The following is a 13,357-nucleotide window of genomic DNA, read 5'->3' on the forward strand; positions in this document are numbered from 1 at the left end:
GAGACGCCCGAGAGCGGATTACGGGCACGGCCCGTAGCGCTCCTGGGCTTTCTGTCCTCACACCCACAGTAGCGGTGAAGATCAGTTCCCGAGAGAGGACGCAAGTAGTGCGCGCCATCGTCGACCCAGCGCAGCCCAGGTCGACAATATCGCTTCAGCTGGCCCGCCAACTTCGAGTTTGGCCAGGTGGCTATGCAGACATGTGCAGACTCACGCTTCGAGGATGGCACGAGAGACTGGAGGTCTGCGCCGACGTACAACCAGGCCTCTCTCGGGTAACCCCCCCTCGCACGCTGCACGCCAGGATCACCAACGAATTTGACAATTTTCGGCTCGCCGACCCGTAGTTCTACCGGTCCAGCACGGTATCGCTGGTGTTAGGAGCGGAGGTATATGCGATGATTCTGCGTCCGGGGCTCATGCCAGCCACCCCCACTCGACCAACGGCGCAGAACACAATGTTCGGGTGGATGATTTCTGGAGGCACCATATATTGAATGAAAAGAAGAGTAGTTAAGTCAATAATGAATTTATGAATTGTTAAAGAAAAAAATTAACTTATGAATTGTAAATAGTAAAATGAAATAGTAAAATGAATTGTAAATAGTTACATGAATTGTTAATACTCTAGTTAAGTTTATTGCAGCGACACTGCAAGGCGGGCGGCATGTTTACGCTAACCCCCTTCACCTTAAGTATATTTATTGATTAGAGAATTTCACTAGTAGATGTCGCTGTGATCGAAGCGGGAACAGTTACTCGTTACTCGAGTTCCTTTTTCCCGAGTTCTGTTACTCGCCTCGGATGTTGGGTTTCGCCTTCTGCGATCACCCAACACTCTGCCACTTTGGAAGAGAACTCCAAGCAATCAACAAGTAAGGTCCTCATCATCAATCTATTTTTATAAATTTGTATTACAGCATTTTTTTATATACACATATATATATAATAAAGTGGCCGTTAGGCACTCATATATATATACATATAATTGTGAAAAGTGTGAAGTGTTTAATTTCATTTTGAGCGAATTTTTTGCGGTTTGATTCAACCTCGAAGGACTTTAGGGATTCGGCACCTCCTCGACCCTCGTTTGCCGCGGAATTCAAGAGGAATTCCCGGCCCCCATTTCACCCCGTCCCGAACATATACAAATATGCATAACAGAAGAAAGGGGATTTAATCGTCTTTACAACGATACCAATTTTTAAAAAAATTTTCTAGTAATTTTTTTGTTCAACATATTTTTTTTTTTATAGAAAAAGGTATTTTTTCATTTAAATTTGTTTTTTCTACAATGTTTGTATACGAAGTATACAAAAGTGCAAATCGGAAGAAAGGGGTTTGATCACCTTTACAACGATATAAATTAAAAAAAAAAAATCAGTTCAAAATTGTTTGCACTATAAGGAATTTAATTTTTCGAAGACCTGAACTTTGACCCCTTATATCACCCAAGAATGATAGAATACAAGATTGCGCCGATTGCAGCAAAATTCGTTAGAGTGATTCAAGCGTGACGTCATCGTAGAGTTGACAACTGAGAGCGGCGAGAATAAGGGCGATTAGTGATGTGTTGAATTGTCCCCAATACTCGGTACCCAATACTTAAAAAAGATTTGGGTACCCAATACTTCCTTTTGGGTATCCCATACCGATTCTTTATATTAAACCTTCGCCATTATATGCATTTCAGGTTTAGAAAAAACTTGCATTACTAACTTATATGATATCGGCTAAAACACTTGAACTTATCGCCAGAGAGAAATATTATTTTATCAGTTTTAACCTTAGTCGATCCAAGGTTCAAGAAAAACGCTTTGACGGATGAAGAAGCTTTTCAGGGGGGAGATCTCACCAGTTGGCGACAAGTTTCGGATCGATATCGCACTTGTTGACGTAAAAATATTTCATATCATACGCTAACAAAGCCGATACCGATTCGAAAATTGTCGCTAACTGGTTATAGAGTCTGCCCCCAGGCCTCCAAAATGATATCGCCCGATTCAGCTGGAACAAAAATGCTTCATACAAGTAAGAGTTTCTCTGCGTTATGGCCTCGAACCGACTTATATACATCTTTCATTTGAATCAGTATTAAAAGCTCTATTGGCTCCTACATTCGGGTTTTGATAGGCGAGTCTCCCCTGAGCCGTTTTTTCCATATCTTTGGCCTGCGTGCGCTTTTATTCGAAACCGGTACCAAGTATCGAGAGTATTGGATACTTTTTAAATCGGTACTGAATATCGATCAATACTTGAAAGTATTGACTCAGCACATCACTACTGCTGTCATCTCGACTGTGACGTCAGCAAAACAGCTGATTCTGTCAAATTCACTGAGAGCCGATTAGCGGTGTTGCGATCAGCGCCACCTTCTGTGTTCTCTCCGCGGTGTATATCACCTGTAATATAAGTTTGCATAAAAAAAAAGTAATATACCATTTAAATAAGAGCAAAAGGAGGACTACGTATATATTTTTAGGTTTATAGTTATTTTCTTGGAATAATTAAATATAATTTTTTACCAAAGGTCCTATTTCGAACTTCGAAGGCCCATATCTCGATTTCGGAGGCCAACTTCGAAAAACGGAGAAATCACTGTTTTACCTATGACTCAATCTCTTAAAAAAGTTGGTTTGGTCTAATACCCAGAAAAAAAGTTGATTTTGCCGTACAGTGTATTTATACATCAGTTATTGTTCTATGTTAAAAAATATCTTTCGCTGTTGTATAAGTTCCGACGAGATAGATAATATTCGCAATAGATCACATTCTGGAGTAAAATGTCCCACTAGTCACAATGGAATGGCCCTGATGCATTTCAAATAAATTGTAAAATGTTTTGAATTTTGAATATGCTCATGTTTTTTAGGACAATCCCAATGTTTCAGATGATACTTTAGGCTTCTTGCGTTCAGCTTACGGCAAAGCTCGACTATTGGTGTCACAAAAAATGAAGCAATTTGAAGGTAAGTGCAATGTATAGTATTAAATGATTGTAATTCTGCATGCAGTTTTTAATTTTTTCGTCAATTACATTTTAAAGGACTTAAATGTGTAAAATGGCAAAATTTTTCAAAAAATGGTTTTAAATACTTGTACTCCATGATATTTATATGGATATCAGGGGAAAGAGGATATACCAGGGTTGCGTGATTTTGATTTAGTCAAATCACAAATCCATAAATAAAATTTATTTCTGAATTGAAAGTTGCATCAAATCCTACATAAATTTTATTTGTGATTTGCTTGGTCAATCAAATAAAAGATAAGTTTTATTTGTGATTTGATTCGTCAACCGCATAAAAAATAAATTTTATTTGTGATTTGGTTCGTCAACCAAATCAGAAATCAAATTGATTTGTAATTTGAATCGCCCTCCAAATTAGAAATCAAATTGATTTGTGATTTTAATCGTCCCCAAATCAGAAATCCAATTGATTTGTGATTGGAATCGTTCCCAAATCAGAAATCAAATTTATTTGTGATTTGATTTGTAGATCGAATCATTTGGTTTGTGATTTTTCAGCTAAATAATACTCTTTAAGGCAATGCAACTAATTCGGGATTTTTGGGACAAATTCGGAATTTTTGGGACTATTTCCATATATTCGGGCTCTCGGATATGTACCGGGATTTTTGGAACTATTTTGAAATTTTCGAGACTTCTTCGAGATTTTCAGGATTATGGGACTAATTCCGTATTGTTGGGACTATTTCAGGTTTTGTGAGACTTCTTCGGGATTTTCTTTCGGGGGTTTTTGGGATTTTTGGACTATTTCAGGTTTTCGAGAATTCTTCGGCATTTTCTGGACTATTTCGGGTTTTTCGAGACAACTTCGGTATTCTCGTGCCCATATCGGGATCTGCGGGACTAGTTCGGGATTTTTGGGATTAATTCGGATTTGTTGGTACTATTTTGGGTTTTTCGAACTATTTCGACATTTTCGGGGTTCTTAACGCTATTTCGGGATCTTAGGGATTTTTGGGACCAATTCGGAATTTTTGGGACTATTTCGGGTTTCTCGAGACTACTTCGGGATTTTCGGGGATCTCGGGAATATATCGGGATTTTTGGGACTATTTTGTTATTTTGGAACTATTTCCGGATTTTCAGCACTATTCCGGGCTTTTCGAGACTACTTTGAGAGTTGCGGGGTTCTCGGGACTATATCGGGATCTTCAGGACTACTTCGGGATTTTTGAGACCAATTAGGAATTTTTGGGACTATATTGGGGTTTCGGGACTATTTTGGTATTTTTGGGACAACTTCGAGATTTTCGGGGTTCTCGCGAATATATCGGGATCTTCGGGTCTACTTCGGGGATTTTGGGATAAATTCTGACTTCGAGTTTTTCGAGACTACTTCGGCTTCTTGGGATAAATTCATAGTTTTTGGGACTCCTACGGGTTTTTCGAGACTCCTTCGGGATTTTCAGGATTTTGGGACTAATTCGGTATTTTTAAGGCAAATTTTGGATCTTGGAGACAATTTCGTGATTTTCGGGGTTCTCGGGAATATAACGGGATTTTTGGGACTATTTCGGGTTATCGGGGCTATATCGGAATCTTCGGGACTACTTCGGTATTTTTTGGACCAATTAGGAATTTTTGGGACTACTTCCGAGAGGGTTTCGGGGTTCTCGTGAATAGATCGGGATTTTTGCGACCCAATTCGGAACTTTTGGGACTATCTCGGTTATTCGACACTACTTCGAGATTTTCAGGATTTTTGGGAATATTTCGGGATCTTCGGGATTTTTTGGACCAATTCGGAATTTTTCTACTACTTCGAGATTTGCGGGGTTCTCGGGAATATATCGGGATTTTTGGACAATTTCGGGTTTTCTTCGGGACATTCAGGACTATTTCGGGTTTTTCGAGACTGTTTCGAGATTTTCAGGAGTTTTGGGACTATTTCGGAATTTTTGGGACAACTTCGCTATTTTCGGGGTTCTCGGGAATATATCGGGATTTTTAGTATTATTTCGGGATTGATGGACTATTTCTAGATTTCTTCGGGATTTTCAGTACTATTCCGGGGTTTTCGAGCTACTTGGAGATTTTCGGGGTTCTCGGGACTATACCTGGAACTTCGGGACTACTTCAGTATTTTTGGGACCAATTAAGAATTTTTGCGACTATTTCCCGCTTTTCGAGACTACTTCCGAAGTTTTCGGAGTTCTCGCGACTATATCGGGATTTCTTATCGAAGAAGCGTCGAAAAACCCGAAATAGTTCCAAAAACACCAAATTAGTTAGAAAAATACCGAAGTAGTCCCGAAGATATACCCCGAGAACCCCGAAAAACCCGGAAAAGTCCTGAAAATCCCGAAGAAATATCGAAATAGTCCAATCCTGAAATAGTCAAAAAAAAAATGTTCCCGAAAACCCCGAGAATCACGAAGTTGTCCTAAAAATTTCGAAACAGTCCCAAAAATCCTGAAAATCTGCAAGTAGTGTCGAAAAACCCAAAATAGTCCCAAAGTAGTCCCGAAGATCCCGATGTAGTACCGAGAATGCCGAAAATCTCGAAAGTAGTTTCGAAAAACCCGGAATACTCTCGAGAATCCCGAGAAAATCTCCAATATCCCGAAATAGCCTCAAAAATACCGAATTAGTCCCAAAATCTTGAAAATCCCGAAGTAGTCTCGAAAAATCCTAATTGGTCCCAAAAATCCCGAAGTAGTCCCGAAGATCCCGATATAGTCCCGAGGACCCTGAATAGTCGCGAATATCCCGAAATAGTTCAAAAATACCAAAATAATCCCAAAAATCCCGATATATTCTCGAGAACCCCGAAAACCTCGAAGTAGTCACGAAAAACCCGCAATGGTCCTGAGAATCCCGAAGAAAACCCGAAAGTATCGAAATTGTCCAAAAATCTCGATATATTCCCGAGAACCCCGTCAATCTCGCAGTAGTAGAACAATTCTGAATTGGTCCCAAAAAGCCCGAAGATCCTGAAATAGTCCCAAAAATCCTGAAAATCTCGAAGTAGTGTCGAAAACACGATTTAGTCCCAAAAATTCCGAATTGGTCACAAAAATCCCGAAGATTTCGAAATAGCCCCGAGAACCCCGAAAATCTCGAAGTAGTCTCGAAAAACCCGAAATAGTCCCAAAAATCCCGAAGTAGTTGCAAATTAAATCAAAAGATTCGCTCCACAAATCCAATCACAAATAAATTTGTTTTCTGATTTGGAGGGCGATTCAAGTCACAAATCAATTGGATTTCTGATTTGGTTGACGAATCAAATCACAAATAAAATTGATTTTTTATTTGGTTGACGAATCAAACTTTTATTTGGTTGACCAAACAAATCACAAATAAAATTTATTTCTTATTCGGATGACAAATCAAATCAGAAATAAATTTTATTTTTAATTTGGTCAACAAACCAAATCACAAATCAAATATATTTGTTAATTAAATGCGGATTTTAAATCAAAAAGTATTTGAAATCACGCAACCTATGAAAAAAAATGCTTAAAATCAATATGTCCCTCTGGGTATATGTTATTTAGGAGAAAATTTCAACAAAAAAAAATTATTATAAATCAACGCAATTTCTTAGCCACTTAAAAGTTGTACATTGTCATACAAAGAAATTCTTTTTAAAAAATCTGAAACAAAGGTAAAAATTTGGGTAAAAATTCGTTGCATTTTCCTTAATTTTGTATGCACTTTTAAACTTTGATTTATACGGTTTTGTTTATAGCATGAACCACATTTTTGTATAAAAATAACAAAAAAAGATAGCTTGAAAAACTTTGTGAATATTTAAAATACAAGGGTGTACGCAGATATAATGGAGTGAGCGTATGTAGTAGTGCCGCGGGATCATTGCTACCCAGTCGTCAAAATGAGGAGCTCTAAATAAACCCTTTCACAGGCCAACCTAATATTACCGACGTGAATTTTTCTAAGCACGAAAGTTTTTCACATTTGAGTAATCGAAATAAATTTGCGTGCGTGATTTTTCAGAATTGCATTTCTGTCAAATTGCAGAAGTTGAGCAAAATTTGGGCATAAATTCAGAATAGCTTCGAATCTAAAATTAAAAAAAAACACATGGGGATCGATAGAGATCATTGAGGGGAGTATAACGGTATATTTCTTTTCTTGCGCAGATGCAAACTGAGTAAAAGGGCCTATACATGATACTTTGAACAACTTAAACGGCAAAAGATCTGTCATTGCAAAAATTTTATCAAGAAATTGTCAGAGTTAATCTTCATATACATTTGCAAGAAAACATTAAATAATTTTTTTATAGGTGGCGGATGTTTTTTACAATTAAATATTTAAAAAAGGTGAAAAAACATTGGGCGAATAAAAACAAAAAATTTTTTTAAAATAGTTCCATAAAACATTTCTTTCATTTTATTTGCGTGGTTTCCTTTTGAGGCATTCGTTTCTGTCCATATGTATATGTGCATATAAAATGCGAATACAATTAAAACTCTTTGGGGGTATACTGAATTAATTCTTAAAATTAGTATACGTACATATGAGTAGTCCACTTGCAAAGTGCTCTATGCAAAATTTTTTAGATTTTTAGTTTTTGGTGGTTAACGTATCTACCAGTATTTAAAGTAGTTTCATGTCCATTAACAATACAGTGCAAAATCCTTATATATTCTGAAAAAAATAGCATCAAATGTTAGCTACTCTAGCAAAAGTCGCTACAATAGGTACTGTATGTATATATACACTTTCAAAAGTCGCTGTAATATTTATTGTACATATTTATAAAAGTTTAAAAGTCGCCACCTTCTGATGATTTTAGAAAACTGCAAGAAAACGTGGTAGTTTCGGTGCCTAGTGGAAGACGTCGTAAAAAAGAAGTAGACCAATCTTCATGGAAGAGAAAACGCGAAGAGTTAAAAAAGCTAGCTATGTAAAAGTTACTGTTTCAAAACTTGCTATATTAATTTTTTCCGCCCAATTCTGTGTTTTCTTGATAAATTTTTTTTAAAGAAATTTTATCAAGTAAAAGCTTCCTTCGCATTCTGTGTCAATATTTATAAAACAAAAAGCTCTACGATTTCCACATGAGTGGAACTGATTTCATTGTCACATATGAAAAATATGAATTTAAAAGCAAAAAATCTTTTGACTGCCGTAGCCGAGTAGGTAGAAATGTTGACTATAATTCCGTGTGTCGCATGTTCAAATGCCGGCACATGGAGTATTTAATTGTTAGAAACAAATTTATTAATATACAAAATTTATACATTTCACATGAAATTTCAATTTGCCAATAGCATTTTCAATCTTGATAATTTATCAAGAAAAGAGCTTTTGATTTCCGTGCTAGAATACCAATTCTTGATAAATAATAAAAAATTGACAAATTATAAAGATTTTCAATTTATCAAGTTCACAGAATCGGGCTGTTTATATATACAATTTTCAAAAACTACCTCACTGCGATATTGTTTTTTAATGTTATTAGGCTCTTATTTATCAAATATTCAGATAATAAAAAAAAGATACAATTTGGATTTTACTTGTTGTTGTAGACGTTTTTTTTGAATTTATGGCTTACTATTATAAAATCACATAACGCTGTTTGCAAGTGGACTACTCATATGTATGTACTTATGCTGATGCGTTTCAAATTGAAACGTAGTTTGTAGCAAACATAGCATTCGCACCTCATAAGGTTAATTTGTTTGTTTATAGCTTTTTGACATTATAACTAGCTACAAGAGAGCTCGAGGTAGTTGTCACTTCTACCTTATTAAATATGCCTTGGACATGCCATTCGAAGGCAGACGTAAGTGTTTCCAAGACAACCAAAGTCAAGTACTAGACAAAATCGCAGCTGACGCATCGGTGTGTGCCTACTGCAAAGTTAAATTCAAACTGTTTCATTCAAGGTTCATAGAATAGAAGCATGATTCAATAATACAAGGTTAGATAATCATTGATATCCGCGGTTTGACACTCCCTTACAAAAGGTTGCATTTACGAAGAAGTTTGATGAGTTCAGGTTTCACCATGGGCCCGCTTTTCCCTGCCTTCTTCTTCTTAGCGGACATATTTTCTTAAAACAACCAATCAAAGTACTCGTTACCTCGCGGGTCGCTTCTAGTGATAGAACGATATGAGTACCGAGGACAGAATATCGATACTTTTCATGACTACTGAGTAGTATCGGGAACTCGATACTTTTTGGCAATACTGAGTAAATATCGCGAATACCAAAAAGAATCGGCGTGTTAAAAATTTTTTAAGTAAAAAAATTTAAACTTACATACAAATTTTCGTTCTTTCAATTACATTGAAAATTGTTTAAAAATTATCCAACAAACATTATGGCGAAATTCCGAAATTATTTTCGATATACAGTATGAATGTCGTGTAAATGAACGTATTTACTTCAATGCTGTCACTACTCAAATAACCAAAAACTCGGAAAACAGCTTTAAATTTTTGAATTTAATTATACTGCCATATTTAGTAAAAATTAACACATATTTTTTTCTAATGAGCTACTGGTAATCGGTACAGCTATGCAATTTTTACACAACATAGAAGAAGAGGGAGGGGTCATTTCAACACTGGGCTCGGTTAAAAATTCTTTAATAATTGGAAAACGAATTCTTGCCTGACCTTTCGTAATGCATGGTGTAAGAGGGTGGTCTTAGATTCGATAACTTGCCCATTCTCCAGCGTAAAGCTGGGATCACACGATTTGTACATTTGGCTAAAAATTTGTCAAATTCGTAGACAAATCATGTGAACGCTAAATTACATTTGTCATTTATCAGAAAAGCCAAATATTTGCCTTCTGTTGGCGAATGAAAAACAACCCTGGGGGCCAAATCGTGTGAACGCAATGCTGCTACATAAGCCAAATAAAAATTAAGCAAGTGACCAAATATCTGATTTGCCACTTGATGACAAATGACAGTGACAAATATGCAAATATTGTTGAGCGGTATTGCCTTCGTGCTTGTGAACATTTGTATTTTCCAATTTTGGCAAAATTTTAATATTTAATATAATATTCGTATCCGAAAACTACCGAAAAATGTCACGTTATTTGAAAACAATAATTTTAAAATATTTGCTCAAACTGAACATTTGAAACATGTACATATACGTATTCGACTGTAGCTGAATGTGCAGAGAAGTGTGAGACTATTTTTAAGCTTTCATGAGGTCCCAGGTTCTTATGCCGGCAGACGAACATATTAAAAACTATTTATAAAAGTATAATTAATTTCTGAGTATAATTAACTATGAAAAAGCATATGTGAAGTTCAGAATGAGAAATTTGTACGTTAAACGACGATATACAGATTATTAAAGACGACCTAAATTACACTGTATGACACAAAAAATTTATATAGTTTTTTCGAGGTTCACACTTGTTGTAGGTCTATTCAAGCAGTAAAATCTGGATACTCAGAATTTTAAATACACCTTCAAAATCTGGCTTAAGGTCAAAAACCGCGTTTTTCAAAGGGTGACGCACAGGTATACTTGCTCGCAACTTTATTTCTGTTTACCCGGTGAAAAATACTTCGCTTTGCTTAAGAAATGGCAAAGGAATCAGTGATCGGACTCAAAAAAAAATTGTGTGGTAGAATCTGGAAAAAATGTGGTAGATTTCAAAAAAATGTGGTAGATCTCAGGTTTTGGATCAAACTTTGTACAAAAATTAAAAAAAATTTGCAAGGTTTCACCTAAATTTTTTAGAATCTAAAACAAAATTAATTTTAGTTTAATAAAGTGCAAGATTGAAGTTGATAAAAATTGCGTTGAGTTTTGGCAATTTTTTTCCTTGGCAGTGCTGCCAGCTTTTCTTTTTATCACATCACGATGTAGCGAACAAATGTGGCTCGTTCCAGAAATTCTACTTGGGATTTGCCGATTTTGACAACTCTCAAGTAAAAGTAAACAACGCTTTAGAAATTTTAGATACACTGAAATTTGCTAATCCTTTCACAAAAATCGCCGGTTTTATCATTTTCGCTATTAATTCTATTTATAAATCATATATTTTGCAATTTAACACAATAAAACCACGTTTGATGTCGAAAAATTTAATATTGAGAAAATTTAATATTTTACAGTTTATTTTATCCTCCCATTCTGCCTGTTGTTAGTGTTTGGTATTGGACAATGTTTGCTCTTAAAATTAAGAAAATTATGTTGAGCAAAAATAAAACTACTAAAAATCGCGAATATGTGGTAGACTTCATACATACATAGGGTGGCCATTCTCAAGACAAATTACCATTTATAAATGGTTGTAAACAACGAAATGTTTTCTCTTAAATGGCATATGTAAGTATTTTTTATCGGGCAAACAGAAATAAAGTTACGAGCAAGTATATGCTTCAACCTATGAAAAATGCGTTTTTTAGCCCAGATTTTGAGGGTGTATTCAAAATTCTGAGTACCTGTGCGTATATATTATTTTTGCTTATTTCACTTCGAATCTCACGAAATCATAAATGCAAAAGTATGGTTGACACCGGATCAGCTGTTTAACTATTTACGACCAAATGGTTAAATCGTGTGAATGAATGTGGACAATATTTGTCAAATCATTTGGATCTTTGGCAGCCAAATCGTCTGATCGCAAGACAAATCATTTGTACATCGCTATCCAAATGCGCAAATGTGGACAAATCTAAATTTGGCATTTTGTGTACAAATGTACAAATCGTGTGATCCCTGCTTAACGGAGCATTCGTTATCCTATGTATTTTACCTTCGTTGTAATTTCGAAATCCAACCCATTCTCGAAAAAAAACTTCATCGAAGAGAGGTTATCTTTCTTTTAGAGAATGTTGCTCACCACATTTGAGGCCATGAGAGCAGAAGTGGCCTAACGCAAGTTTTTTTTCTTTTGTACCTAGTTAACTTTTTAAAAAAGTTTCTAGGTCATAAATTGTCAAATAATTTAATGGTTCAGTATGTAGCTTTATACTTTAAATTAAGGAATGAACTACTTTTGTTTTTAAAATCATCAAGTTTGTGACTATTTTAAATAGAAAAGTACCAAAATCATAATTTTTGGTTAGGCCACTTCTGCTCTCACGGCCTCATTTATTTCTCGCTTTCTACATTTCCATATCATTTTCAAAGTAAAGTGATTTATAGATATAAGCGTCAAACACTTATAAAATATTTGGTTTAAAAATCTTTCAATTAACCTTTTGCTATAAGCATTTATTATAAGCTTGTAGAAGTAAACTGATTGCAAGTTTACATCTAAAGCTTTTCTTTTAAAAGCTGTCTATTCAGATTACAAATAGGAAGAGGTCATGCAATCTGATTTTTCTTCACTTTTCGCGTTTGCTCTAAAAATACCTGGAAGTACGAGTATTATCGATACTTTTTTTTCAAATATGAGTACTGGCATCGATTATTCTTTAGAGTATTGTAAATGAGTACTAGTATCGATACTTTTCTAAAAAGTTCTAGCACTATTTGCTTCTTCAATTGATTTAATGTTTTTGAGTTTAGTGAGATTTGGTATTCTCGTTTCAAGGAGCGAACAAAACTTCTCTCAGTCCGCCTTTCAAGGAATCCGACCTTTTAGCAATTGATACCACACACACCATACCAGAGAAACATTTTCAATTATAGAAGCATTCTATGGCAATTGCGATATAAGGGCCACTGTTGGGAGTGAAAAAAATTTACTCACAGTACCTTGTACTATATAAAATTATTCATGCAACTTCCGCTTTGCAAGTTAGCGTAGAGCGAGTGTTTTCGACTTTAAAATACATAATTAATGACTACAGGTCAGGTTTGAGTGATGGTATCACTGAAGCGATATTAATGTTGCACCTCAGTTATTTTTCGCATATTTTATTAACAGCGTTTTGTTGACTATTTGTTAATTATTTAATAAAAACACTTCGGATAATGCTATGTTCTCCTACATAAATTTTGCTGCACAACTCTCACTATAAGATGCAAATCTATGGCATACAATTTTCTTCTTAAATAATGAAACAAAAAACTATTGATATGTATTTCCTTTTTGATAATCATCGAAACGATTTTTTATTTTTTTTTTAACATATTTTGATAACTAACGAAACTATTTTTCTTTTCACATTGGGTAGGTTCAGAAGGCGCAGCAGTTGAGCGCAACCGTTGCTAAAAATATCAGTGATCGTTATGCGTCTTCTGAACGGCTTGATGCATTAGCTGTCAAATTCAACTCTCAACAACATGTTGTCTCAAATTACCAGAAAAATATTACGATCATCTAACACGCAACTGTTCAGTTGATCAGAAGTACACAACAACGCGTTCAGAAGGTGCAATGGCAACAGTTACTGAGCTGTTGCGCCTTCTGAACGTGCCCATTTT

The 13,357-nt window shown here is 35.4% G+C and overlaps 1 protein-coding gene across 1 annotated transcript in view; it reads left to right on the forward strand.

Annotated features, from left to right (window-relative positions):
• The window catches only part of vlc (disks large-associated protein 2), a 113,792-nt gene that overhangs the window by 63,325 nt on the left and 37,110 nt on the right, over positions 1-13,357 (forward strand). The window contains exon 3 of the mRNA XM_017615972.1: positions 2,873-2,969. Within this exon, the coding sequence (XP_017471461.1) occupies positions 2,873-2,969 (97 nt within the window). The remainder of the gene's footprint in view (positions 1-2,872; positions 2,970-13,357) is intronic.

Source organism: Rhagoletis zephyria, unplaced genomic scaffold (genome assembly GCF_001687245.7).
Source record: "Rhagoletis zephyria isolate East Lansing unplaced genomic scaffold, Rhagoletis_zephyria_1.1 Rzeph_scaffold_01107, whole genome shotgun sequence".
Lineage (NCBI taxonomy): Eukaryota > Metazoa > Arthropoda > Insecta > Diptera > Tephritidae > Rhagoletis > Rhagoletis zephyria.